A 26226-nucleotide genomic window follows, 5' to 3' on the forward strand; every position below is an offset into this window, starting at 1 on the left:
CTTACCTCTCACCGTTTACTCTCATTTATTCTTGGTCTCAGGACCTCTTTAATACCATTAAAAGTTTGTTTGTTTGAGATGGAGTCTCGCTCTGTCGCCCAGGCTGGAGTGCAGTGGCACGATCTTGTCTCACTGCAACCTCCGCCTCCTGGGTTCAAACGATCCTCCTACCTCAGCCTCCTGAGTAGCTGGGATTGCAGGCACGCGCCACTACGCCTGGCCAATTTTGTGTTTTTTGTAGTTAGGATTTCACCACGTTGGCCAGGCTGGTCTCGAACTCCAGACCTCAAGTGATCCGCCCGCCTCAGCCTCCCAAAGTGCTTGGATTACAGGCATGAGTCACTGCACCTGGCCCCCTTTAAGGGGCCTGTAATCTCAACACTTTGGGAGGCCAAGGTGGGTGGATCACCTGAGGTCTGGAGTTCAACACCAGCCTGGCCAACATGGTGAAACCTCATCTCTACGAAAAATACAAAATTAGCTGGGCGTGGCGGCATGTGCCCATAATCCCAGCTACTCAGGAAGCTGAGGCAGGAGAATTGATTAAACCCGGGAGGCGGAGGTTGCAGTGAGCTGAGATTGTGCCACTGTACTCCAGCCTAGGTGACAGAGCAAGACTCTATCTCAAAAAAAAAAGTTATTGAGGGCCCCAAAGAGCTTTGTTTATATATGTGATCGTTAATGATATTTATTTAATTAGAAATAAAAACAAATTTTAAAAATACTTAATTCATTTAATATAATAATAAATCCATTACTTAAATAGCATTTTTATGAAAATTTCACAGAAAAGTTTGCAGAATGACATTTTTACATTTTTGCAAATCTTTTTAATGTCTGATTTGATAGAAGACAACTAGATCCTCATATCTATTTCTGCATTCTCTTTATTGTAATATGTAATTGTGGTTGAAGGTATATGAAGAAAATCTGGTATTATAGATATTTAATTGAAAAATGGTGATATGAGTATCTTAATAGTCTTGCCTTTATTTTAACTTCTATTTTAGGCTCAGGGAGTACATGTGCAGATTTATTATAAAGGTTAACTCATGTCATGGGTGTTTGTTGTACAGATTATTTCGTTACCCTGGGTTCTAAGCCTAGTATCTAATAGTTACTTTTTCTGATCCTCTCCCTCCTCTCCTTTACCCTCAAGTAGGCTCTAGTGTCCATTGTTCCCCTCTTTGTGTCCATGAGTTCTCATCATTTAGCTTCCACTTATAAGCAAGAACACACGCTATCTGGTTTTCTGTTCCTGTGTTAGTTTGTTAAGGATAATGGCCTCTAGCTCTATGCATGTTCCCACAAAAGACATGCTCTCACTCTTTTTAATGGCTGCATAGTATTCCATGGTATATATGTACCACATTTTCTTTATCCAATCTGTCATTGATGGGCATTTAGGTTGATTCCATTTCTTTACTATTGTATATAGTGAGTGCTGCAGTGAACATTCGCATGCATGTGTCTTTATGGTAGAATGATTTATATTACTTTGAGTATATAACCAGTAATGGGATTGCTGGGTTGAATGGTAGTTCTGTTTTTAGCTCTTTGAGGAATTGCCGTACTGATTTCCACAATGGTTGAACTAATTTACACTCCCACCAACAGCATATAAGTGTTCCCTTTTCTCTGCAACCTTGCCAGCATCTGTTATTTTTTGACTTTTTAGTAATAGCCATTGAGTTGTGTGAAATGGTATGTCACTGCAGTTTTGATTTGCATTTCTCTAATGATCAGTGATACTGAGCTTTTCTTCATATGCCTGTTTGTCTAGCACTTTGAATAGCTTTCCCCCAGTTAGAAAATACAGGTTCTCTGAATTACTTGGGTCTTCCAAATATTCACTCATTTCAGTACAAAATGTTTTTAATCACATTTTTCATATCACTACCTGTCTCATCAGAAAAGTCTTTTAAGTATTGGGGCCAAGTTTGGTGGCTTACACCTGTAACCCCAGCACTTTGATAGGCTGAGGCAGGAGGATAGCTTGAGGCCAGGAGTTCAAGGCTGCAGTGAGCTGTGATCACACTGCTACACCTAGCATGGGCACAAGAGCAAGACCCTGTCTCTAAAAAAAAAAAGTCTTTAAATATTGGAAAACTGTCAGTCATGGAGGATTTGAAATTCTAGTTTTCACTGAACACTCAAATTTTATCATTGGCAAAAAACAGTTGTTTTTCTGGAAGTAATAAGTTACTTATTTGTTATAACGTGCCAAATTGCCGAATCTGCATAGCCATATTGAATATCATCATTCCTTCATATCAAAATGGTATTCCTTGAAAAGATCCTTACAGCTTCTGTTGTTTCATACCTTCTGCTTACAGTGTTCTGGGTATCCTTCAGTTTTGCTGCCACCCTACAGCCTCTCAGTGTGCCTCACATTTAGATACCTCCAGAGAGAATCTGATTGGATTCTCCATCCATTATCTAATATAGGGGTGCATGGCAACCAGTGCATAAGGAGCCACTTGTGGCTACTTACTCAGAGGAGACTTCAGATCTAGGAGACAGTCAGAGTACCATGTCCAGAATATATACCATGATGAATTAGCAAGATGCAGTTTTCAACATATGGATGCAAAGTGATTATGGTGTGAGAATTTTTTAATCTCAGATTTTGTAATTTGCTTTTACAAAGCACTCATTTGACAGCACCTTGTTTAAAGACCACAAAAAGCATGTCCTTAAAACTATAGTCAAATTCTTGGTGCTCCCTTCACTTTGTTGGGGGTATTAATACTACTCTGAGGCTGCCATTGGACCCCCTGTTCCAAAAATATTCTTTGATGTGGATTGAGTAGTTTTTACTGTGATTATTCTACCAAGATAAACATAGAATTTATCGCCTTTCACAGTAATAATAAGAAAACATTGTTAAAGAAGGTTTCGGCCAGGCATGGTGGCTCACACCTGTAATCCCAGCACTTTGGGAGGCCGCCGAGCCAGGCGGATCACGAGGTCAGGAGTTCGAGACCAGCCTGACCAACATGGTGAAACCCCATCTCTACTAAAAATACAAAAATTAGCCGGGCGTGGTGGCAGACACCTGTAACCCCAGCTACTCAGGAGGCTGAGGCAGGAGAATCACTTGAACCGGGGAGGCGGAGGTTGCAGTGAACTGACATCAGACGCCACTGTACTCCAGCCTAGGTAACAGAGTGAGACTCTGTCTCAAAAAAAAAAAAAGTTTCTTTGGTTGACTAACAATTTTTCATTGTTCTAATGGGTGTCTTCCTCCTTCACAAGGGAGGAAGATCCTCCAAAGTATCTGTGAGTATAATCTTATAACTGGTGTTTTTGTTAAGAAATAATTAGGAGTCACCAGGCACTCCGCTTTTTAAGTTCACAAATTTCAAACTTTTTTTTTTTAAAGATTTACTTCCTCATTTTGGTAGGGACAGAAGGATAAAAAGTATATTTGTGCCATCTTAGGGGGATGGAAGTTTTGGTAACTCTCTCTCCTTTGAAGGTCCTGGAATCGTTTATTATAATATATACCATTTAGTATACATGTTGGGCTGTCTCAATGAGAACATACCCATGAGTGTGCACATGTGCTTACAAACATGTTCATTCATTTAGTGAAATTAAGAGTGGAAGCAGGCTGTTTTTAGAAAAAATACTTGAGGGCTGACTTCCCTCCTTCATTCATCCCATGAGGGTATTACTAGGGGGTTTAATATATTTGGGTTAATGATGAGGGGGAAAAAATAGCATCCTTTTGGGGAAATAGAACCAGACACAATTTACAGTGGGACCCAAATAGAAACATAATTCTTTTATGAAACAAATGTTTTATTTTCTGTTTGTCACACGGATGCCATCTAAATTTTATAAGAAATCTAGGCTTCCTCTTATCCTTTATGTTTTTTTTAAAAGCAAGAAGTCAGAGACTTTGTACATCTTAATTAACTCCTACATTTGTTTGAGCTATGTGTCACAAGTAATTAAGTTATAAATATTCCAAAGATTAATTGGTGCACACTCTAAGTGCTTTTTAAATTTTACACAGCTTACCTTTCTTTCTGAAGAATGTCCTCACAGATAGATTATATCAATTTCTCCACTGATGATGTATTCCAGCAATAAACATAGTCCTAGAATTGTAGAATGTGCACTGCTGCACTCTGTCCTAACAGACAGTAGACAAGGTTTATAATTTTTTTCTATGGGACACTAAAAATACCCTAGTATTTCCTTTAACTTTTTGCACTGACAGGTCTAAAGCAAAGCCACAGAAGCTGCTCTTGCTCAGTAAGTATTGTTAATGCTGCAGTGCATATTAAAATTTCAGAAAACCCAATTATGTACTATCTAGGTGTGGATAGCTCTCATTGTTAGTATCCTAAATCATCTAAAGGCTTGTTTTCTTTCTTTTTTTTTTTTTTACAGACCTAACTACCATAATGAATGCTGCATATTAAGAGAAACCACAAGAAGGTTATATGTTTGGTTGTCTAATATTCTTGGATTTGATATGAACCAACACATAGTCCTTGTTGTCATTGACAGAACCCCAGTTTGTATGTACATTATTCATATTCCTCTCTGTTGTGTTTCGGGGGGAAAAGACATTTTAGCCTTTTTTAAAAGTTACTGATTTAATTTCATGTTATTTGCTTGCATGAAGTTGCCCTTAACCACTGAGGATTATCAAGATTTTTGCGCAGACTTATACATGTCTAGGATCCTTTTATCAAGGCAGTTATGATCATCATTTTCCTGCCTTGACCCCACCATCATCAAACACTCAGTTAAATATAAATTAACATTTTTTAGATGACCACTCAACATAATGCTTAAGAATGGAATTTCCTCTCTGTGACAGAACCCAGGAATTAATTCCTAAATACATAACGTTGGTATATTGAAGACAAAATTAAAATTGTCCTTCAGTTTTGAGGCCATGTGTAAAGTTTAACCATATTGTAAAATATCTATTCCGTATTAGAAATAGCTAGTTGACAGCTTATACTTCTCAAAATTCATATTGTTATGTACACAAACTAAGTTTCTATATGTGAAGTTAGTGAGTCTTTTTGTGTTACTCCAAAATAAAGGCAATGATTTATTTTTTTCCCAGTGCCAATACAATTTTGAGCTAAGCACTCAAGGTGGATACTTTACATTTTAAAGCTGGAATCAGCAACAGCCCTATGGGAAACCAGACAAAGCATTGACTTTTAAATGTAGACTTTTAAAATAAACTGTTTTCTTTTGGAACTACAATTAGAATAGTTAATATTCATCCTTAAACCATTATTATGTGTACATTATTGTTGCTATTGTGATAATAGAGAATTTTATTTATTTTTATGCCAGCTTATATTGTGAGAACACATTTAGTCAGTTTGGGTTTTATCAATCCTGTTAATGCTTGTCCTTGGAACATCTTTCGCGTATTCAAGGTTTGTAGTTGAAAAGTTTACTGTAAAAAAATCAAAAACAAAAAAATGTATTGTTTTTACAGAATAAATTTATTGGAATGTGTACTGGGAGTAAGATTTGAGGTTGTAAGCAAACTAAGTTAGTGTAATTGGGCTTCATATATGTAACGTGAGGTATTAATGTAATTCATATATTAAAGCAAAAATTGTTCACAGCAAGCTGACAATAGAATCAAGTGCAGGTGAGGGTTTTTCTTTTTCTTTCTTTTTTTTTTTTTAAACACTCTCTGGGTTTTAGATTATTTGAAAACACTGTAGGGGATGATGGGGAGATGACTACATGATATGCTTACACATACATATTTACCAGCCCAGTGGACCCTAGATTTTGTAACCTGATATTATCCATGCATTGATTTGTATCCCATTTTCTTTTGGTTTTCTTGATGAGAGCTAATAAAAACATGAGAAAATGTGAGCAGACCTAAAAGCCTAGGGCCATTAATAATGATGATGGTGATGATGGCAGCTAAGGGTATGAAAGCACCAGTCCATTTATCATTCCCAGGCACAGTGAGGAGGTGGCTGTTTGTATTTTTGGTGTGTTTCTTTCATTTAGTAAATACTGATTTTCTCTAGTATACTCAACATACAATCCCAAACATGAAAAGTTCATAAAAAGATAGTAGAGATGTCAATCTAATACTTTTTCCTTAAAAGGTACTTTTTAATTTTGAATATTTGAATGTATTTTTTAATTAATGAAATTTAATTCATCAAAAGACCTCTTCATTGCTCACACTGAAACATAAGGGGAATGTAGATGACATTTTGAATTGGAATATACAACTCACAAATTTTCTTTAAAAGCATTTTATGTGTATATATGAAATGTTTCAAATTTAATAAGATTTGTCTTCATAAGAGGCCAAAAATAATTTTATTAAAAATATACACAGAAATACAATAGAAATATTTCTAGCCACCAATAAAACAAGTGTTCATTAAGGATAGAGATAAAATTACTGATCCCTATTTAGCTGTTTAAATTCACGCAAAAAAATTTAGTAAAAGTAATTTTCTTAAAACAGCAAATAATAAACTTTCCTTGGAAAAACATTTTTCAAACAACATTTAAAAATATTCTGATGATTTGCCTTTTATATTGAGGTTAATAATGAAGCATATTCATCTTATTTGCAAAAGTTACTCCTCCAGTCAGCATTCACTGTTTTGAATTTTTTAATATGCACAGGCCATATTCTCTTCTGAATAGTTTCATTTCATGCTCACTACTGTTGGCACTACATTGTAATTTTTTACACTTACAATTATTTTATATGTCAAACAGAATATTGAGATGGATGATCAAGTTTATTCACAAATGATTTTGAATATATTTCTTTAAACAAACTGTTTCTCAAGAATTTCCATTTTCCTTCAAAAAAAATTTACACAATACCATATAGCTCACACATACAGTGCAGAGCAAGAATGTACATATTCTTAAGTATTCATTTATGAGAAGAGAGTGAAATGGGACAAAATATCAGTACCAGTATAACAAAAGTTAGTAATTTAGAAAGGAGGAACATGAAGTAATATTTTTATTCCACTTTTTCTTCTGCCTTTGTTTTTATGAAGAACTCTGGTTTGTAGATACAACGATAGGCCAAGAGCTGAGGAAGAACTCCATATGCTATGTTTAATGCTAAGAAAAGGATTTTTGCTTCTTCAGGGACTCTGTAGACATAAGCAGTTCTAGCATGAAGAGATGCACCAATGTGAGAAAACTGAGCCTGTTGCATTAAAAAAAAAAATTGGGTAAGCATGAAACGTGTTCAGTTGGATGCATGATGAGTTCTGACTGGTTCATTCAGGCTGCGTTTCTGTGCCCTAAAAACCAGTCTCACCTGCAGGCAAAATACCTTCAAATAATCCAGAGTCTTTAATGTCAGAGTCTTTCATTAAATTTAGTCCTTGATTAAATTTAGGGCCATTCTTAATATGACTGTTCAAATAAAGTAGATATTATTTAGTGTAGTTTTATCATGCCAGTGGTGTTTTTTAACCATCAAGTGCCCCTTACCAAACATTAGTGGCTCAATCTAATAGAAAAATCTGAATAAAATCTCAAATTTTTTTCTGATTTGTATTCTGGAGATCCTACATACAGACTCAGTTGTGGTTCACAAATTGTGTTCCAATAAAAATGAAGAAAGTGCAGAGTTTTTAAAAACTAAAATATTTTTAGCATAACAGACTATTGAAAGGGAAGCACTGGGGGGACCTCAGCTTCATTTATCAGCCTTTCATCTACTCCTTGGAGCAAGAGCTCATACCCTTTCCCTGTATGTTTTTTGTTTATTCATTTATTCATGTATTTGTTTTTTCTGCAGCTTTTAAAATATTAAGGGTTGTTTGTAAGATAAGGTTGTTACCAACTTGGGTAGAGGTAGGAGTACGGTTGCTCTTTGTAAAATGGCAAATGTACATGCAGGCAACCTTTTTAAATCAAATTATAATTTATTTAGAAGTATGACTTGTCAGCATTATCTGCATTTGCAAAATGGCCTCCCTCTCTACTTATATACTTGTTCAGAAAACACATTCAGAATGTGCCAATTGGTCTTTTGATATTTTTCACAAGCACAGAGGAAAACCGTATTGGAAAGGGTAAAACAGACCACAGCAGGATTAAAAGCTCCTGTCAAAAATTTCCTCAGAAGGCTTGTATCATTACAAAATGTACCCCTGGAGTCTGCATTTTCATATCTTGCTGAAATTCAAGATACACATGAATAAAGGATTGGGAATCTAAATGTAATAAGTAGTAAATTATCAGTTCATCAGGATCAAAGAGACAAAAGACTGCACTATAGAGAAGGCATAGAATTTGCTTTAAATTTGCTTTAAATACATATAAGTTATTTTATATTTCCTTCCATATGGAACCAATTTATTCTGCTGAGTGATTTCACAGATAAAGGTGTTACTTACTTGACTTCACCATGACAATAAAAGGACAAGTTTTTTTAAGCAGCATCTTTATGAATTTTTTATCAGTGGCAGATATTTTAATGGGCTGCATTTTTACAAATTCCTGATATATTCTGTAGACCTGTGGTACATTTTTGCTATTCTGGAGATAGAAATTAAATTAGCATGATGTATTGCCAAGGACCAACACGTAGATTGTCTACACTGTGATCCATGAGGCACTGAGAGGACTTGGCCCTCAGATACCCTTCCCCTGGGTAGATGCCCAGGCAGAACCCAGCAAATGTATTTTCATCTCTGGGCTCCGAGGACAAAAAACCTTTAGAGTAAAGGGCACTTTCAGGGCTGCCCTGAGGAGGTGCTTTCTGGACATTCTAGGAACTCTGAGCAGGAGCATGGCTCCCGTACTATTTTTCCTTAGGGCCTGTTTTGAATAATAGTGTTTTTCTGAATATATAACCAAGCATTTTCTTCTGGACTGGAAGCCAAATTTGATCCCTGGTTTTCAGAAATCTGGGTTTGGTGGTTCTGTCTCTATAGATACTTGTACACATCACAAAATCACCAAATTTGGGGAAATGCCAACCATACTTTGAGAGAATAAATATGAGCAGTTGTGCCTACTTGCATAGGGAAGCCTGCGTAAAAAGTCAGTGATTCCGTAGGCTCTTTTCCTGCACTAACCAGTGCAGTTAATACCTCATTTTCATGAACAGCAAACTCGTGGCAACATTAAATGAATCATGGCTGGGCGCAGTGGTTCACGCCTGTAATCCCAGCACTTTGGGAGGCCAAGGTGGGTGGATCACCTGAGGTCAGGAGTTCAAGACCAGCCTGGCCAACATAGTGAAACCCCATCTCTACTAAAAATATAAAAAATTAGCCGGGCGTGGTGGCAGACGCCTGTAATCTCAGCTGCTCGGGAAGCTGAGGCAGGAGAATTGCTTGAACCCGGGAGTGGAGGTTGCAATGAGCCAAGATTGCACCACTGCACTCCAGCCTAGGTGACAGAGTGAGACTCTGTCTTTAAAAAAAAAAAAAAAGATTCATGTCCTTAGATTAGATTGTAAGCCCACTGGGCAGGTACTTTGTCTAATGTTTTGTGTGGCACCTATCACATTGTTAGAGCTCAATAAACGTTCAACAACAATGGACTTGTGACTGTCAAAATACAAAAAGGGTCTACAAAGCATTTCTCTATTTTTGTATGTATTTTAGTAGGCCTATTTATTCAGAATTATTAAACAAGGCACAAAAATTTTAACATTCATAATCAAAAGAGGCATTTGTATGTGAGAGAAGAACTCTAAGGCCAGTTGTGTGCAGCTCCCAGTACTGCTCATAGTCCTAATGGATGTACTTATGGTGGCCACACTTCTAGCTGAGTGAGCACCTGACCAAAGCTTTCTCCTAAGGCATAGGATGTTAAGTGTTCAGGGTTCTGAAGTTCAGAAAAATAGTCTCACCTGAGGAGGTTTCTCTTCCCAAGCACATAGCTAATAAAGGGCTGCAGGTTTTCTCCTGGGTGGTGTTCCCAGCAGCACAAGGCAGGCCTCTCATGGCAGGACCTGAAGAGCTCAGCCTGAGCCTGTGCTGGGGTCAGGTGGCTCAGTGAACTCAGTGCTGCTGAATTAACAGGAGGCCCAGGATTACAGATACGAGTTGTTGATCCTAGAAATTTCTCCAGAATTTAGCAATGTGAGGTTGAGTCCCTAATAATTTTTCTTCCACTTCATTCTAAATCATTTTCACCTTACAGAAATAATTAAGAGATATACTCTGATTTTTTTTTTAAGAATGGATGATTGGAATGGCAAATGAGACAATAAGGTGAACAAAGGTTAAATTTTAAGAGCTGTTTTCTTACATGTATAGAGACAATCTGTAAAGGATAACTAAAAAAGTTAATCATGGTTCCAGAAGGAGGAACTGAAAGAGTGTTATATGTCCATGTGAATGTTATAGGCAGAAAACTTAGGTGACCATTGGGACGATAGCCAGGGTCTTTTGCTAATACAGTATAAATAGCTAATCTAGAACTGTGTTATCTTTTCTTAGAGTTTTCTGAGCAACATAGTTCATTGGTTCAGAACACTGACTTTGGAACTAGACATCCAGAGTCAAATCACACCTCACCACAAACCAGCCGTCTAGCCTTGGGTGAGGTGTGGAACCCACCTCATAGGTTGTTATGAGGGTTCAGTGAGGTAATGTTTGTGACATGCTTAGATAGTGTCAAGCACTTGGGGCTATTCTGTAGACACAAATACAAAACTGAAATACCCATTCATGATCTGGTGCTCAACTCTAGAAAACCTGGGCCCTTTGTTTTTAGATCCTCTTGACCTTTTGACCTTTTTACTGTGTCTCCATGAAAGGATAAGTACATAAAGATGTTAAATTAGTATAATTTAATACTAAGTAAAGATGTTTAGCAATGAATCACACCAGAAGCAAATGAAGAAAACAAGATTTGCATTAGTATCCCAACTATCCGTGTTCTTCCTAAACCGTTACTTTCACATTTTTCTTAACGTCTCTGTGAGGGAAAAACCGTATGAAATTTACTTCCAGGCTGAGCATGGTGGCTCATACCTGTAATCCCAGCACTTTGGGAGGCCAAGGCAGGAGTGTCACTTGAGTCCAGGCGTTTGAGACCAGCCTGGGCAACATAGCAAGAACCTGTCTCAAGTTAAAAAAAAAAAAAATTATAAAAAAAGAAATTTACTTCAGTAGAGTTAACTCTTCACAACCAAATTATTCACATGTAAGTTTCCATATCTCTTTGTGAGAAAAAGACATGGCATGGCACCTACATATCCAGAGAGTTAGAGAGTCTGAGGGCAGCACCTGACTGAAAGTAACTGAACCTGCTTCGCTGGCTGTGGGATGGCAGGCTCCTTACCAAGCCCATGGTGAGTCTGTCCCAAAGCTTTCACCCAGTTTCTTTGTTTTCTTGGTAATTATATACAATACACATAATTTAATTAGCTTGTCTTCAGGTTAATCTTCTGAACAACATAAGGCATTATCTCCAAACTCTTACTGGGAATCTTCTACCAGTAATAATAGCAACAAAGAGTTAATATAGCCGTTATGTGCCAGACACTGTTTTAAGCCCTTTACATATATTACCTCATCCAGCCCTCACAGCAATTCCATGAGAAAGCTACTGTTATTATCCTCACTTTACAGAAGAGGAAACTGAGGATCAGAGAGGTAAAGTAGCCAAGGTCATTGTGCTCATCAGCAACAGGCTAGAATCTGAACCAGTTCACCTCCAGAGCTTATGTTCCTAACTACATGAACTCTACTGGCTTTGACTTTTTTTCATTTTCATTGATATTTTAGCAGAGAAAATGCTTCAATTGATAGGAAATGCTAATAAGTGGATCTAAGCAGCCTATAATGCCTTTCAGATTACACTTGCAGCTTTAATCCTATGGTTAGCATTTTATATGAAAAGATACCTGGGTTATGAGTAAGTCCTTAGTGGAACTCTTTGGTCTAAAATGTGTCCTGGTTGCATTTTATTCAATCTTCTTTTACTCTTTCCTTGATCTTTTGATTTCTGAAGGCAGCAGATTTGGCAGACTCCTACATGGTCTGAAATCAAGGCCCCAATAACTACTCACTCTTTCTTTTTTTTTCTTTTTTTTTGAGACAGTCTTTCTCTGTCACCCAGACTGCAGTGCAGTGGCGTGATCTTGGCACACTGCAGCCTCTGCCTCCCGGGTTCAAGCGATTCTCCTGCCTCAGCCTCCCAAGTAGCTGGGATTATAGACGCCCACCACCACACCCAGCTAATTTTTTGTATTTTTAGTAGAGACGGGGTTTCGTCATGTTGGCCAGGCTGGTCTCAAACTCCTGACCTCGGGTGATCCACCTGCCTGGTCCTCCCAAAGTGCTGGGGTTACAGGTGTGAGCCACTGCGCCTGGCCACTACTCAATATTTCTTCCATTGGCCTGTACTGATCTAGAACTTTTCAAAGGTGTTTTTTTTTTTCCCCTTACTAAGTTGCATAGATTCTTGAGAGTTTACTAGATATTTCAATAAAAGTAAGTTTTAGTAAAGTTAGTGGGATCATGAATGCATAAGGCTTCTAAATAAGAATGGCAATTTTAGCAAGCAAAGATGCTGATTAAAGTTACAGAAAAATGCCTTTTTTTTTTTTTTTTTTTTTTTTTTTTTGTGGTGGTGGTGGGGGAGACAGGGTCTCTCTCTGTCGCCTGGGCTGGAGAGTGCAGTGACGCAGTCTCGGCTCACTGCAACCTCTGCCTCCTGGTTCAAGCGATCCTCCCACCTCAGCCTTCCTAGTAGCTGGGACTGCAGGCATATGCCATCATGCCAGCCTAATTTTTGTATTTTTTGTAGAGATAGGGTTTTACCATGTTGCCCAGGCTGGTTTCAAACTCCTGACTTCAAGCAATCCACCCACCTCGGGCTCCCAAAGTGCTGGGATTACAGGTGTGAGCCACCATGCCTTGCTGGAGAGTGCTTTCTGTGATGAATGTGTCAGATACTCCCATAAGATGAGACTCCATTTCATAAGCAAGTATTTGCTAAGTACAAAACAACATAATTCAGTATTCAGGTCATATGTATTGTTTTGTTGCGGCATGGCTTCTAACTTTTCCTTAGCCTACACACTATAAGTAGGTAGATATTAAAGCTCAGCCAAGAGCTGTGGGAATCAGACCCATAATTCTTTACTCAGTCTGTCTTCACCTGCTGGGCTGGGAGAAACATCCTTCTGACATTTACAGGATCTGGTCCTTAGCCTTAGGCTCTGGATCTGGGCATTCACCATCAAGAGAGGGGCTTCAGGCTGCCTTATCAAACTGGGCAGTGATGGATAAGCCCCAGGATGCCTGACGTCTGACATGAATGAGGTAATGCCCCTGTGGCTGCCGGCTGCTCTGTAGTCCACACTGCCCTTCTCAGAACCACTTGGCTGGAGTAATAAGTGCCCATCTGCAAGCTTAGCTTCACCAACAGATTAGGGTTTGTCTTATTGCTGCAGGCTTACCACACCCATTTTCCTCTAAGCTATGACCTTCCTAAGCTTCCTAACTGTTGACCCTGGCCATGTGACTAGGCTTTTGCTGGTCACATGGTTTTCCTGCTGTTTCCATTTGTCTCCTGAGACTTGACCAGGTCCAACATCTGGTCTCTTTAACCAGCCTGCTGGCTGATGACACTTAGCATTCCTGCATCAGGGACTGGTACCAGGCTGACCAGGCACATGGCAGGCAGAGGAGGCCTGATTGTGCAGGCAAAGCACACAGGTAATAGGTGTCAAACTGAACAGCTGTCAAACTGAACAGTCTAATCCTCTAAAGAAAGGGCTGGCAAGAGTGAAGTGGGTATGCGGCCATCTGTCCTGAAGGATACAGGAGAATAAGGCAGGGGAACCAGGCCAAAAAAAAGCCAAGGCTTATTACTCTGCCCTCAGACCTGCTGCATATGCTCCCTGGGTTATTCCCTGGACAGGCTCAGCCTAATAAAGCCCCACTTGGCCCTCAGAGTCCAACTCAGAATGTCACTGCTTTCCACCCATAAGGTTCTCCAATACCTCGTACTACATACAGTCTTTTGTGCTGTAGGACTCTGTGCCATAGTTCATTGTTTGCATGAGGTGGATGAGAGAACACAATGGAGAAGAATATGAGCTTTGGAGTCAAGACAGGATTTCATAACCCTATTCTGCCATTTAATAACTGTAATCTTAGGCAAATAATTCCAGGTGGACTGAGCCTCAGTTTCCTCATCTTTAAATTGGGATTTTTTTTCCAAAGCTGTTACAGAAGATAATACTATGTGTCCATTGTGCTGTTTATTCTGAGGCAGGCAGGAAGACCACAGTCACCAGCCTCCCCTCAGTTGACCTGGTGCCAGGCCTGGACCTTGAAAATATCCCACGTGATCTTTGCATAAACAAGAATTAAAATTTTATTGTGTTAAGCTACTCTGAGTATTTGTTACAGCAGCAGAGCACATAGCCTATCCTTAGACAAATAGGTAAGTAAAACGTTTAACGTGGTTTGCCTGGCACGAAGTAAGGTAATGAGAGCTCAGACTAGTGTAGGGGCAGCGGAGCTGGAAAAAAAAATGGGTTGGAGAATCACTGGAGTAAAACTAACTGGACCTGGTTGGGTGTGGTGGCTCACACCTGTAATCCTACCACTTTGGGAGGCTGAGGCAGGAGGATTACTTGAAGCAGGCATTTGAGAATAACCTGGGCAACAAAGTAAGATCCCATCTCTTTAAAAAATTTAAAAATTAGCTGTGTGCGGTGGTGTATGTCTGTAGTCCCAGCTACTCTGGAGACAGAGGCTGGAGGATTGCTTGAGCCTAGGAGTCTGAGGCTGCGGTGAGCTGACTGTGCCATCACACTCCAGCCTGGGAGATGGAGCAAGACTGTCTCTTTAAAATAAAAAAAAAGGACTTAGTGGTGGTCTAGATGTAGAGGATGAGGAGTGTAAATAATTACTCCAAGTTTCTGGCTTGAGTTGCTGGATGCAATTGGACTATTTACACAGATAATGAAAAAATGGAAGAGAGGTTGTGGGGAGGATCAGGTCCTATTTTATATATTAAATCTGAGGTGCTAGTGAGGCATGCAAGTAAAAAGACTGAGTTTGGAATGAAATACAGGAGTCTGGGAACAGTGTGGGCTGAAGGTAGAAAACTGGAAGTCATCAGCTTATAGTTGGTATTGAAAGATACAAAGATAAAAACCTAAAATACAGAAATAAACCCCAAGGACTGAGGAATCGGGTATTTAGAGGTCTGCAAAGGAAAAACCAGCAAAGAGCAATAAATGTTAGTTCTCTTCCTTCTTAAGCCCCTCAAGGAAAGGACAGGAACCATTACTTCTGGATGCTACATCAACTTTTTTGATACTACTATGCTAATTTTATAATTAAGAATTACCTCAAACTGAAAGGATTTAATGCATTGACCCCTTAAATAACTATATTTTTCAACCGTGTGAATTCTAGTATGTCTTGCGATCGTGGTTATTATACCATGCATATAATTGACTGTACAAGCCTACAGTTTCTGGATGAACCTCATTCTTATAACTGTTTGAAAAGAACAAGATGAAGCTAATGTTTTTAAACGATAAGTTCATTTGTTTTATTTCTAGTAAGAAAAAAATGAAATTCATTTTCTTCCTTGTTCAGAAGATTGATTTGTTTTGCTAATTATCTTGTAAAAATGTGCTTTATGTTATGTGTGAAGTTCTCCATAGATAATTTCATTTTCAGTTAAATGCAGTAAGCATTCACTGAACACCTACTCTAGGCCAAATATTTGGCAAGGTGCCAGTGGAAAAGGAATGAAATGACAGGCCCAGAACATTTTTTAAACCAGTTTCCCTGGTTCTGTATAGCATAGCGTAGTGGAATTCTGAAGTCTTAAATTTGGACGGACATTTTGAAGGTGACAGCTCTCAATCCTTTCTTAGTAGCCATGGTATTCAGAGATTGTGAAACAGTCCAATAAAACAACAATGCCACATGCTGGGTGTGTAACTTTGGGCAAATCATTTAACTTCACTGGACCTCAGTTTCCTCATCTGTGTAACTGGATGGCACATCTACCATATAGTTATTGTGAGATTGAAATAAAATGTACTTGCAGAAATGTCTTCTGAAGAACTGCAAAACAAAAGGTGACATGTCTAATAGCTATCTCCTAGTCTAAAACACTGAGCAAAGAAGTTTTTCATATATTCAACAATTGACACGTAGACCACAAGTAAACCTTCTCAACAGAATATTCTTAGTACCTGAGCCAGACCTCCAGCATGTATCAGTGTGATGTCAGGCATCCAGGAACATCCAGGAACCACTAAGCCATACAGTGCAGTCACAAAGTAAGGAACAGAATAGAACATATACACCAGCATCTGTATTGAACAGAGAAATAACATCATCAGCAAATTGGCAGTTAACTTGGCCTGACTAAAAAGTACAAAAAAATAAACATTTTCATCTTTGAAAATATTAATTCCTATTTCCTATACGGGACACTTTTTTTTTTTTTTACTTTTATTTTTATTTTTATTTTTTTAGGTGGAGTCTCACTCTGTCACTCAGGCTGGAGTGCAGTGGCGCGATCTCGGCTCACTGCAACCTCCACCTCCCGGGTTCAAGCAATTCTCCTGCCTCAGCCTCCTGAGTAGCTGGGATTACAGGCACGTGCCACCATGCCCGGCTAGTTTTTTGTATTTTTTCAGTAGAGATGGGGTTTCACCATGCTGGCCAGGCTGGTTTCAAACTCCTAACCTCGTGATCAACCTGCCTCAGCCTCCCAAAGTGCTGGGATTACAGGCGTTAGCTACCGCACCCAGCTGGGACCCATTTTTTAAAAGAAAATTAATTTTAGAAAAATCTTAGGCTTCATAACTACTTGACCTGAATTTTAGGATAAGCAGCAGGATCCTTTAGATAGGGCTCTTGAAACTGCGTATATAATCGGCAGAGCTCAGATGGGCAATCCAAAGCAATCTAAGGACAAAAATAAACTCATTATAAAAATACAATCACATCTGGTTCTTAGGTTTGCTGATAAGGCTAAATGTGCCAGGTTTAGTCACAAGCTGCTTTGCTATTTAACAAAACATATGCATTGTAGAGGCTCATCAATGATGGAAATATTTTGCAGATTTGTTCTAAGGAGATTAAGCCAAGGTTCATTATGGTGCAGGAAATGGAAACTAATGCCCTATTCTGGGGTACCTATCAGATATTCAGAGTTTAAGTATCTAGGTTTGGCTAGCCAAAGCACAGCTTGCTTTAAATTATGAGTTTCACTTTTCTTGGAAATAACTAGCCCACTATTCCCTACAGGAAGAAAAGTATATTTCTACACCAAATTCATCTTACTATGCATTGCAAGATTTGAAAATAGCACCCTCCTGTATCCAGTGCATCATAGAGTATATGGCCTTTGGAGGCAGTAAAAGATGATGATTTGAAAGCAGGGTCCTCTTGCCGGAAAGTCTCTTTGGCACCTTACTAGGTCCCCTCTGAGTCACCTTCCTCCCCTCAGGCACCATTCCTCATGTCTTTGGCCATAAATGTTGTCCCACCTAGATGGCATATATGAACACAGGCCAATGGCAGAGTTGGTAAAAATGGCCCCAATCCAAAAGCCCTACGCACCTTGCATGCACCCCCACACATGCACACATTTTTCTCATGTGCACAGGGAAGGGGATATGGCCATGCAAGAATACAGGTGGGGCCCACTATTTTTTGTTGTTTGAACTTTAAGAATTACAACAAACTAACCAAAGAACAGTTTCAGTGGCCCTGTGGTCTAAGCAAAGCTATGGCCTTGCCTTCTTTACTTCTCTTCCCCATGCCTCTCCTCCTGTTGGCCAACTCTCCTCCAGAAAGTTTCTGACATTTCACAGATAAAGATAACTCTTAAAACAGCTTCTCACCCTGAACCCAGCCTGCTGCACAGGCCCCCAGTAGCCCAAGACCCTGAAATGATAAAAGTCACCTACATGGGCTTACACTTGCCACTCTACTGTCCAACTGTTACGTGCGCCAACAGGCTTAGAATAGAAATTGTCACTGAAGCTGAATATAATTAACAATATAATTCTAAACTTCCCAAATTCATTTCTACTAAGAAGAAATCATCAAACTGGGGAATTGTGAAGGATCACTGATCAATAAAAATCCTAACAGTAATCATTTACTATGTATAAGAGCCTCTACCAAGTGTTTGATGTACATTATTTAATCTCCAAAACAATACTGTTAAGGTAGGTAGTGTTATTTTACAAAGAGGAAATCAGAGTCAAAGAGGTTAAGTAGTTTTTCCAAGGCCACACAGCTAGTAAGTGGCCAGGATTCTAACTCCAAAGCCTGTGAGTCTTTTTCCTAACTTCTGCAGTAAAATATTAATAAAGAGAAAATAGAAAACATGAAATGCACACGTGCCCTTAATGTATTTCAGTCACATCAATACAAAGACTCCAGGCCTGAGATGAATTTACTCAACACTACTCTTATCAGTGAGACATTCCCATAACCCTACATACACGTGAATTGTTGAACTGGTACGCCTTCCTCAACCCTATTGCCCCTACTCCTGAGAACACAGGGATGCTCTGTGCCACAGTTGTGTTGCAGTCCTAGGGTGCCATCCTTACCAAAGATGTTTACATTTAAATCAGAAACATCAAAAGAATAAAAAAGAGAGACTCTGATGGCTGATTTTTTAGATGCCCTAAAACGGGGAGGAAGATGCTTCTGAGTAGAGCTTGATCTAAGGATGGGACGAGGTGACAGCAGGAGTCTGGGGTCGGGAGCAGCAGGAAGCAGGTCCAGGGCTCCAGGCTTTGATGGGAGGAATGGTTTGTTAGTTTGCTAAGAAGTATGGAAAAACAAAAACATATTTCTAAGTTTTTTTCCATTTGGAAATATGAATAGTATCACAATGTTACATTATTATGATCTGTTATGCTTACCAAGCCTCTGAACAGGCAAAATCCAGTTGCCAGGAGGAGACACACGACCAACATTAAATCAAATGGTCTTCTCAGCAGGTCTTTCGCTTGGGCTTCTTGAATAACCTAAAATAGAGTTTGTACCTAAAGAGCAGGCCCAAAGTGCCAAAGAAGAATCTGAAATTTGAAACATTAAATGTCATGATGATGGATAAGAGAATTTTGAAGATTCACAATTTATATCATAAATCACTGGCCATGGAACTTTAGGAAAATCATTTCCTTCCTCAAGTCTCAATTTCCTTATCTGTGAAATGAAGAATTTGGGCTAAATGATCTCTTGAAGGGCCCTTGTAGCTCTATGAGTCCACTTTTTTTCTTGAAATGACGTTTTAATGATAAGAAATTTTAAAGGTAAACCGTAAACCTGCCACACCACTATTAGCCGTTGATATACTTTTCCAGTAATACATGTAAATAGATATAGTTACATACACACACACACAACATACATATATACACACACATATATCTACATTTTTCAGAAAATTAGGAACAATTTTATATATAAAATTTTTCCTGTATATAAACAATTCTGTATTTGTTCTTTTTGCCCTCAGCATCTGCCTATATTATAAACACTTTCCTACATGTTTAAAAATTTTCTAAAACTGAATACCATATGGAAACACCACACTTTAGCCATTCTCCCACTGTTGGATATTTAGGCATTTTTCACTGTTATATTTAATGTAATGATGAACAACTTTGTAAATCTTTGGTGGTATCTGCGTGATGATTTCCTGAGGATAGGGCTCTAGGAGCAGAATTATTGGGTTCCAGAATTATTAAGGTTGATAACATTGCCAAATTGCTTTGCAGAGCAATTCTGAATTTATGTTTCTGTCAGCACTGTATGACAATGCCTGCTTAGCCCTGGCTGTCACTGTGTTTTCACATTAAAAATAATGATAAGCAATTCTGCATGCCTCATGGCATACCTACTCTGTTGACACACTGACATGGAACCTTTAAAAGCAGTGGAGCTGGAACTAAGGGTGGACTGACTATTTGCTTTTTCTTTTTAACAGCCACCTCTTTCCTCAGAGGGATATAAGAGAGTACCAGCTGTCAGTGTGCCAGCCTGAGTTTACATAGCAGGTGTCTAAATGTTTACAAATGAAGTATTTGTCAATTAAAATGTATTTTAATGAATTATATTGAAAATCTTTTGTAAAATGAATAGTCATATTCTGATTATCTCTAGTAATTCGTATTTTCATATATCAGTTTTGCTTAAAAGATCTTGCTAAATGATCTAATACCTAGAAAAGTAAAAGAAACAGAGAGAAACTAGCTTAGAAATGAAGGCCTTAACAGAGTATCTGTCAGGCCAGTGTTGTTTCACCTTGACTGCCTTGGCTGTGAATGGAAGGGAGGTGTCTCAGATGTCCTGTAGCCAGTCTCCATGGGCCTGGATCTCTGGAGTCAAGATTGTATGGCTGTGTAGACTACCTTGAGGAACAGTATCCCTCCAGTGTCCTCTTGGGGTAATAAATGCATAGGTGTCACAGAGGAACCCAGGTGCTCAAAGTCCAGGCCATTAACAATCCTAGATAAACCACACACTATGGACTTCACTTGACACACTAATGCAGAATCTGATGGTTAGAGCCAGTGTGACCACTGGCACAGGAAGCTCCCCCAAGTATGGCCTTGCCAACAGAAGCAGATGTATTCAGACAGAAACAGACCTTCTTGCCTACATTAACTAATATGTAAGCTAATGCTGCATAATCAAAACAGTCACACTGTTTGGATGCCCCAAATGCTCCAGTCCACAGAGGCACAGTTCAATTCAGTGGCCAGTGGATGCGAAAGAACCCTATGAGTTTGAGAACAGGGTACATCAAAACTGAATAAAATCACCTTTGAGGGGTAATTATAATTTTCTGATGGCTGATTATAGATTCTGAAACCAGCCCAGACAGGAAGACAAGTATATGGTATGCTTAAGAAAAAAGCAGGGCAAATTCGTGTTCCATACTTCCCTATTTAAAAGAGAGAAAGAGAAAGAAGTTACCAAAAGCATATCTAACACAAGTAATATTTAGGATACCTCCCCATTTCAGGTCATCTAAAATTTTGCTATGGGCCAGACAATATTTTTAATGAGGCCAAATTAAAAAGGTCAATTTAAAATACTAGATGTGTATTAACAGGCATGTCCTACCTACAGTAATCTGCTTGAGCCCAGGAGATCAAGGCTGCAGTGAGCTATGGCTGTACCACTGCAACCCAGCCTGGGCAACAGAGTGAGATCCTGTCTCAAAAAATACATCTAGATAGATATCTATATATGTTTGTATATATCTATCTCCCTATATATATATATATCCTGATTTCCTGCATACATTAATAATGTAATTTCCAAGTACATTTTTGGAGTTCTCATAGTGTGTCAGGAGTTAACATATTTACACAGTAAATATAGCCATAAACACCATACTCACTCCCTCAAGATCCTTCTAAAAAAACAGGAATCCCTGATGACTTGACTGCCAAATTGTTCAATGCACACGTCTGAAAATTGCTCAAAGCACTTCTTAAAAGGTATTTTTTTTTAAAGGTGAGAAAAAGGAATTATTCTGCAAAACAGGTTTTTAGTAAGCTTGGAATCACTTGGTTCTATTATAACTAAAAGAGCTTCTCTATTTAAAAACAAGCCCCATTGTTTTAGAAAAGGAAAGTGAACTTTAAGATAAAGTTTCTTACCTACAATGTTTCCTGGCACAAAAACAACAACACTCATAATAATAGATCCAACCCAATATAGGCCAATGGTTCTATAAGTTTCCCTGTAACAACAACAACAAAAAAATCTTGACTTGGTATGTTTGTCTTAGAATACTAAGCAAAAAATGATCCTCAATATTATTTTGTATTCAAACTAGTAAAGTACATGAATCAAAGCATATTGAATCGAGAGGAATAAATCAAACACAAGGAGCCCTGGTTATGTAACTTCATTGCCATGTGATATACTATAGAACCTTCTTCGTGTCCTTTTAAATAGGAAATTATGCCTGCTATGTCTTCTGTTAAACTACAACATGATCATCCCTGCCACAGGACTCCTGCATTTCCCTATTGTGTGTGAAACTCAACAGCATGAAAGGAAAAAGAAAGCTGAAAGAAGAAATGAAATTGGATCCATGTTTTTAATCATTATAAGTATGAGTTATACTTACAATGATAATGTTAAATGGACTTTTCCTGGGATCACAGAATTTTGGCCAAAGCCCCAAAGGTGAAGACAAGTGACATGTACCCCATGTTGCAAAGGAGCTGCTAGACATATACCCCTAATCTTCAATGCTGACAAAAAGTTCCTTCAGGCCGAGCATGATGGCTCATGCCTGTAATCCCAGCACTTTGAGAAGCTGAGGTGGGCGGATCACTTGAGGTCAGGAGTTTGAAACCAGCCTGGCCAACATGGTGAAACGCCATCTCTACTAAAAGCACAAAAAAAAAAAAAAAAGAAAAGAAAATTAGCTGGGCATGGTGGCATGCACCTGTAATTCCAGCTACTCGGGAGGCTGAGGCAGGAGAAATGGTTGAACCTGGGAGGCGGAGGTTGCAGCGAGCCAAGATCGCACCATTGCACTCCAGCCTGGGCAACAGAGCGAGACTCCATCTCAAAATTAAAAAAAAAAAAAAGTTCCTTCAATTGATAACCCCAATAACCCAAACTCCACACTATGTAACAGGCTATGAGAAATTCAAAAGGAAATTCTCTGAAGGGAAACAAGGAGAATACTGTGTGCGTCCTGCCTCACCCCAGCCCTCAAGCCAAATGTAACCAGACCCCAGGAGGCCCATTCACAATGACTGGTATTGTAAACAGGAGGACAGATAAGAATGAGCTGGAGCCGGGCACGGTGGTTCACGCGTGTAATCCCAGCACTTCAGGAGGCTGAGGCAGGCAGATCACCAGAGGTCAGGAGTTTGAGACCAGCCTGGCCAACATGGTGAAAAAAAAGTTTAGATTTGTGTACTAAAAATACAAAATTTGCAGGTATAGTGGCACACGCCTATAGTCCCAGCTGAGGCATGAGAATCACTTGAACCTGGGAGGCGGAGATTGCAGTGAGCTGTGATTGTGCCATTGCACTCCAGCCTGTCTCAAAAAAAAAAAAAAAAAAAATTAGCTGGAGCTGACCTTGAGTGCATGTTGGGAGTGAGGGAGATAGTTGGTTAAACTACATTTCAACCTTGTATGGGGCAAGAATGCATGACTTTCTGTTACCCAGAAGCAAGTGGAGGCCTGAGAAGACGGCTGGACTTGAAACGTTTTGAAAAGATCCCTCCCCAAAGGGTGTACCTTCTGGGTTACAGGGGCCCCAGCAGAAAAAAAGCTGTGGGTGTGCCACCATGGACCGAAATTCAGCCCGAGAGCACGTCGTTCACTTCAGGAATTAGTGCAATGCAGAAGCTCCTGTGGTTGGGGTCTCTAAAGAACTCACATGTGTGCCTCCCAAGACCAAGCTAGCATATCATGATGGGGATACCAATACCCAAAAACCAGCACCTTTCACATAAGACTCTGCCCCTGTTCCTTTAATCCCTTGTACATACACATCCACAGCCAAGGGCCCAGCCGCAGAGTGAGACAGGAGGAGTGAACGGACAGGACATGCAGCCAAGCCTTAGTGCGAGCCAAGCCGCAGAGCTGTGCCTGATCTGGGGAAGGACAGAAGCTTTGAACCGAAATCAGATTGCTGTTTGGAAATTTTGAAGTTTTGGAATGAAGTTTAAGATGTGCTTGGCTTTAATTGCTGAAAATAAAAATTATTCTTGTAAGACAACATAATCAGAAAGCTTAAAGGGTCTGCCCGAGCTGTCACCATGCTAGGGAGCAATTCAGAGGGACATATTCAAAAGGCAGTGGTACAAGGAGGATAAAGCCACGTCTGACGTGCACCCATGGAACTTATATTCATGTCCGGTATACCTGCTTGTGTATTTGCCTCTATGCATAACATTTCCTTACATACCCGCTTATCGGTTGCTAAGGTGGCAAAGGCACACACCAGGTGAACTGACTTACTCCCATGCTATGGCTGCCACCATCACCAGGTACATCAGATAATGAGCGGAGCCATCCCAGTAGCAGATCATGTGCCCATATGCAGTGTTCAGATACGGTTCACCCTAAAGAAAGCATTAAAAAGAAGTCCACTTTAAATAAGACCTGTAAATGCAGAACATCAGACCTGTATTGCAAGTAAAATAAAACAGCAGAACTAACTTGTGTTCATCTGCTAAGATGCAACCATTTCTTCAAAATTGTTAGGAACGTGAAAATACAACTTTACGCTGGAGCTGCCAAAACCAGGGTCTGGCCACAGAGGATGGAATTAGAGAATGCCTGGCCAGTTGGCCCATGATGCGTCAACATAGGTTTGTACTGTGATGCCAAGGCAGATGGCATGATAGGCAATCCTGGCTGTATGGCAAACTCACAGAGACCAAGCCACATCTTTGACAAAAGGTGCTTGGCAGTGACCAGAGAGGTGGCCAGGGATGACCCTGCTTTCCAGAGCCAGTGGCTGGCCTTAATAATTCATGCTGATCCCGTGGCTTGCTGGGCTGGTCATGGCACAGCACTCATTCCCCACATACCGACACATAGGCAGGCAGGCACCGAACTCGGAGCTTCACACCCAACCCCTCCTTCTACCTTCCCAACAACCCAGTGGGATGGACAGGATTGAGTCCATTTTGCAGATGAGGAAACAGATGCTCTGAGAGATTACAAGACTTTCCTGAGGTCACGTAGCTAGTATACCTAGCAGAGACCAAGAAGAGCCATACTTCTCCTGGGCAAATGTTAATGTTATGAACACAAGATTATATGACGAACTACATTTCCCTTTTCTAGGTGGTTACATTTCCAGGTGGCTTCTGGAAAGTCTGTCAATTTTCCATGCATTTTTACTGTTGTTTTGGCCCCACCTTGTTTTCCTTTCCTCTTTCTCCCACGCTCATGCTGTCCTGGCTTGTTTCACACTGTAAGATGCCTTAAGTCCTTTCTACAACAAGGAAGAGTGCAGATCAACCAGTCCATCAATCAGCCAAGCAAGCAGGGCTTTCTCTTAAGTTTCATACTCCCCTGGGGCAAGGACTGCTCTGTCATCTCTCCCACAGATCAAATCAAATTAAAATCAGAGGAGCAGGAAACAGAATCAAGGTTCTGCTTCTACACCCATGCCAGGCCCATGTCCCTTCTCTCGGACTTGCTCTGACTGAAGAATATATCCGATTTATGGTTTCAGACTTCCATTGCTAATACACCTGGCTCTCTGAGCCAGTGCTAGCCTCTCCTGGTAGCTTGATGAGCATCTTTAACTGCATGTTGCACAGGCCACAGGTCCTTTCAACTCGCCTGAACTCTTAATTCATCAGCTTCTCCCCTCAACCAGCCTTCCATCTTGCCTCCCTCTCTCTTGCTGTCTCTGTACGTGTGTGTGTGTGTGTGTGTGTGTGTGTGTGTATAGAGACAGGGTCTCGCTCTGTCACCTGGTCTAGAGTGCAGTGGTGATCATTGCTCACTGCAATCTCAACTCCTGGCGTCAAGCGATCCTCCCACCTTTGTCTCCCAAAGCACTGAGATTACAGGCATGAGCCACCAGGCCAGCCATGGCCTCTCTATATTAATGGTGAAACCATTCAGCTTACCAAGGTCAAAACCACGTGGTCATTTTTTCATTCTTCATTCTCCTGTGCAGTCTTTCAGCAAATCTATCAATTTATTGCTACAGTGTCACCCCGGCAATTCTCCCTCTTCTTCACAGCATTAGGTCTAGCCCTCAGTGTCCCTCACTGGACCACAGCTACGTTCCCAAATGGTCTCCCTACCTCTGTCCCCTCCTTCCAGCCCATGACACTCCTTCTGCCAGATAAAGATTCTCAAGGCCTGGCTCTTGGCATGTTGCTCCTGTACTCTAAAACTCCCCAAAACTTGTCACAGCCTGCTGGACCAAGCCCCATCTCCTCTCTATCACAGCTGGGTCCCCAGAGCCTGGCCCTGCAGACCTTGCCACCACAGTTAACACCCCAGTCCCCCTTCTGGTACCCCATCTGCCCCAATGCTTATCACCCTTGCCAACTCAGCCTCCAGCCCTCTCGTCAGCCGCCTCCTTCCTAAAACCTCCCTCCTCTGGGCTTCATGGCCCCCACTCTCCAGGTTTTCCTTCTGCCTCTTGGCCTGCCCCCCATGGTCCACTTCAGGGGCTTCTCTTCTTCTGGCCATGGTCTCTAAAGTCCCAAGCTCAGCCCTTTTCTCT

The 26226-nt window shown here is 40.1% G+C and overlaps 2 protein-coding genes across 8 annotated transcripts in view; one reads left to right on the plus strand and one right to left on the minus strand.

Annotated features, from left to right (window-relative positions):
* Window positions 1-26226, plus strand: part of HDGFL3 (HDGF like 3) — a 92411-nt gene that overhangs the window by 63566 nt on the left and 2619 nt on the right. The window contains exon 6 of one of the 2 annotated variants that reach the window (XM_054451748.2): window positions 4405-5502. The exons of the other annotated variant lie outside the window; for it this stretch is intronic. Within the exon in view, the coding sequence (XP_054307723.1) occupies window positions 4405-4410 (6 nt within the window). The 3' untranslated portion in view covers window positions 4411-5502. Of the gene's footprint in view, window positions 1-4404; window positions 5503-26226 lie in introns of those variants that run through there. 2 annotated transcript variants of the gene reach the window in all.
* TM6SF1 (transmembrane 6 superfamily member 1) overlaps window positions 6843-26226 on the minus strand; it is a 29163-nt gene continuing 9779 nt past the window's right edge. For 2 of the 6 annotated variants that reach the window (XM_054451740.2, XM_054451741.2), the window contains 7 exons: window positions 23988-24091; window positions 21653-21735; window positions 20807-20928; window positions 18899-19003; window positions 16827-16919; window positions 16199-16318; window positions 6843-7198 (listed from right to left, as the gene is read on the minus strand). In XM_054451740.2, coding sequence (XP_054307715.1) covers window positions 7007-7198; window positions 16199-16318; window positions 16827-16919; window positions 18899-19003; window positions 20807-20928; window positions 21653-21735; window positions 23988-24091 — 819 coding nt within the window. In that variant the 3' untranslated portion in view covers window positions 6843-7006. Of the gene's footprint in view, window positions 7199-12751; window positions 12963-16198; window positions 16319-16826; window positions 16920-18898; window positions 19004-20806; window positions 20929-21652; window positions 21736-23934; window positions 24092-26226 lie in introns of those variants that run through there. The other 4 variants (XM_054451742.2, XM_054451744.2, XM_054451743.2 and 1 more) reach the window with 4 other exon arrangements.

This window comes from Pongo pygmaeus, chromosome 16 (genome assembly GCF_028885625.2).
Source record: "Pongo pygmaeus isolate AG05252 chromosome 16, NHGRI_mPonPyg2-v2.0_pri, whole genome shotgun sequence".
Taxonomy (NCBI): domain Eukaryota; kingdom Metazoa; phylum Chordata; class Mammalia; order Primates; family Hominidae; genus Pongo; species Pongo pygmaeus.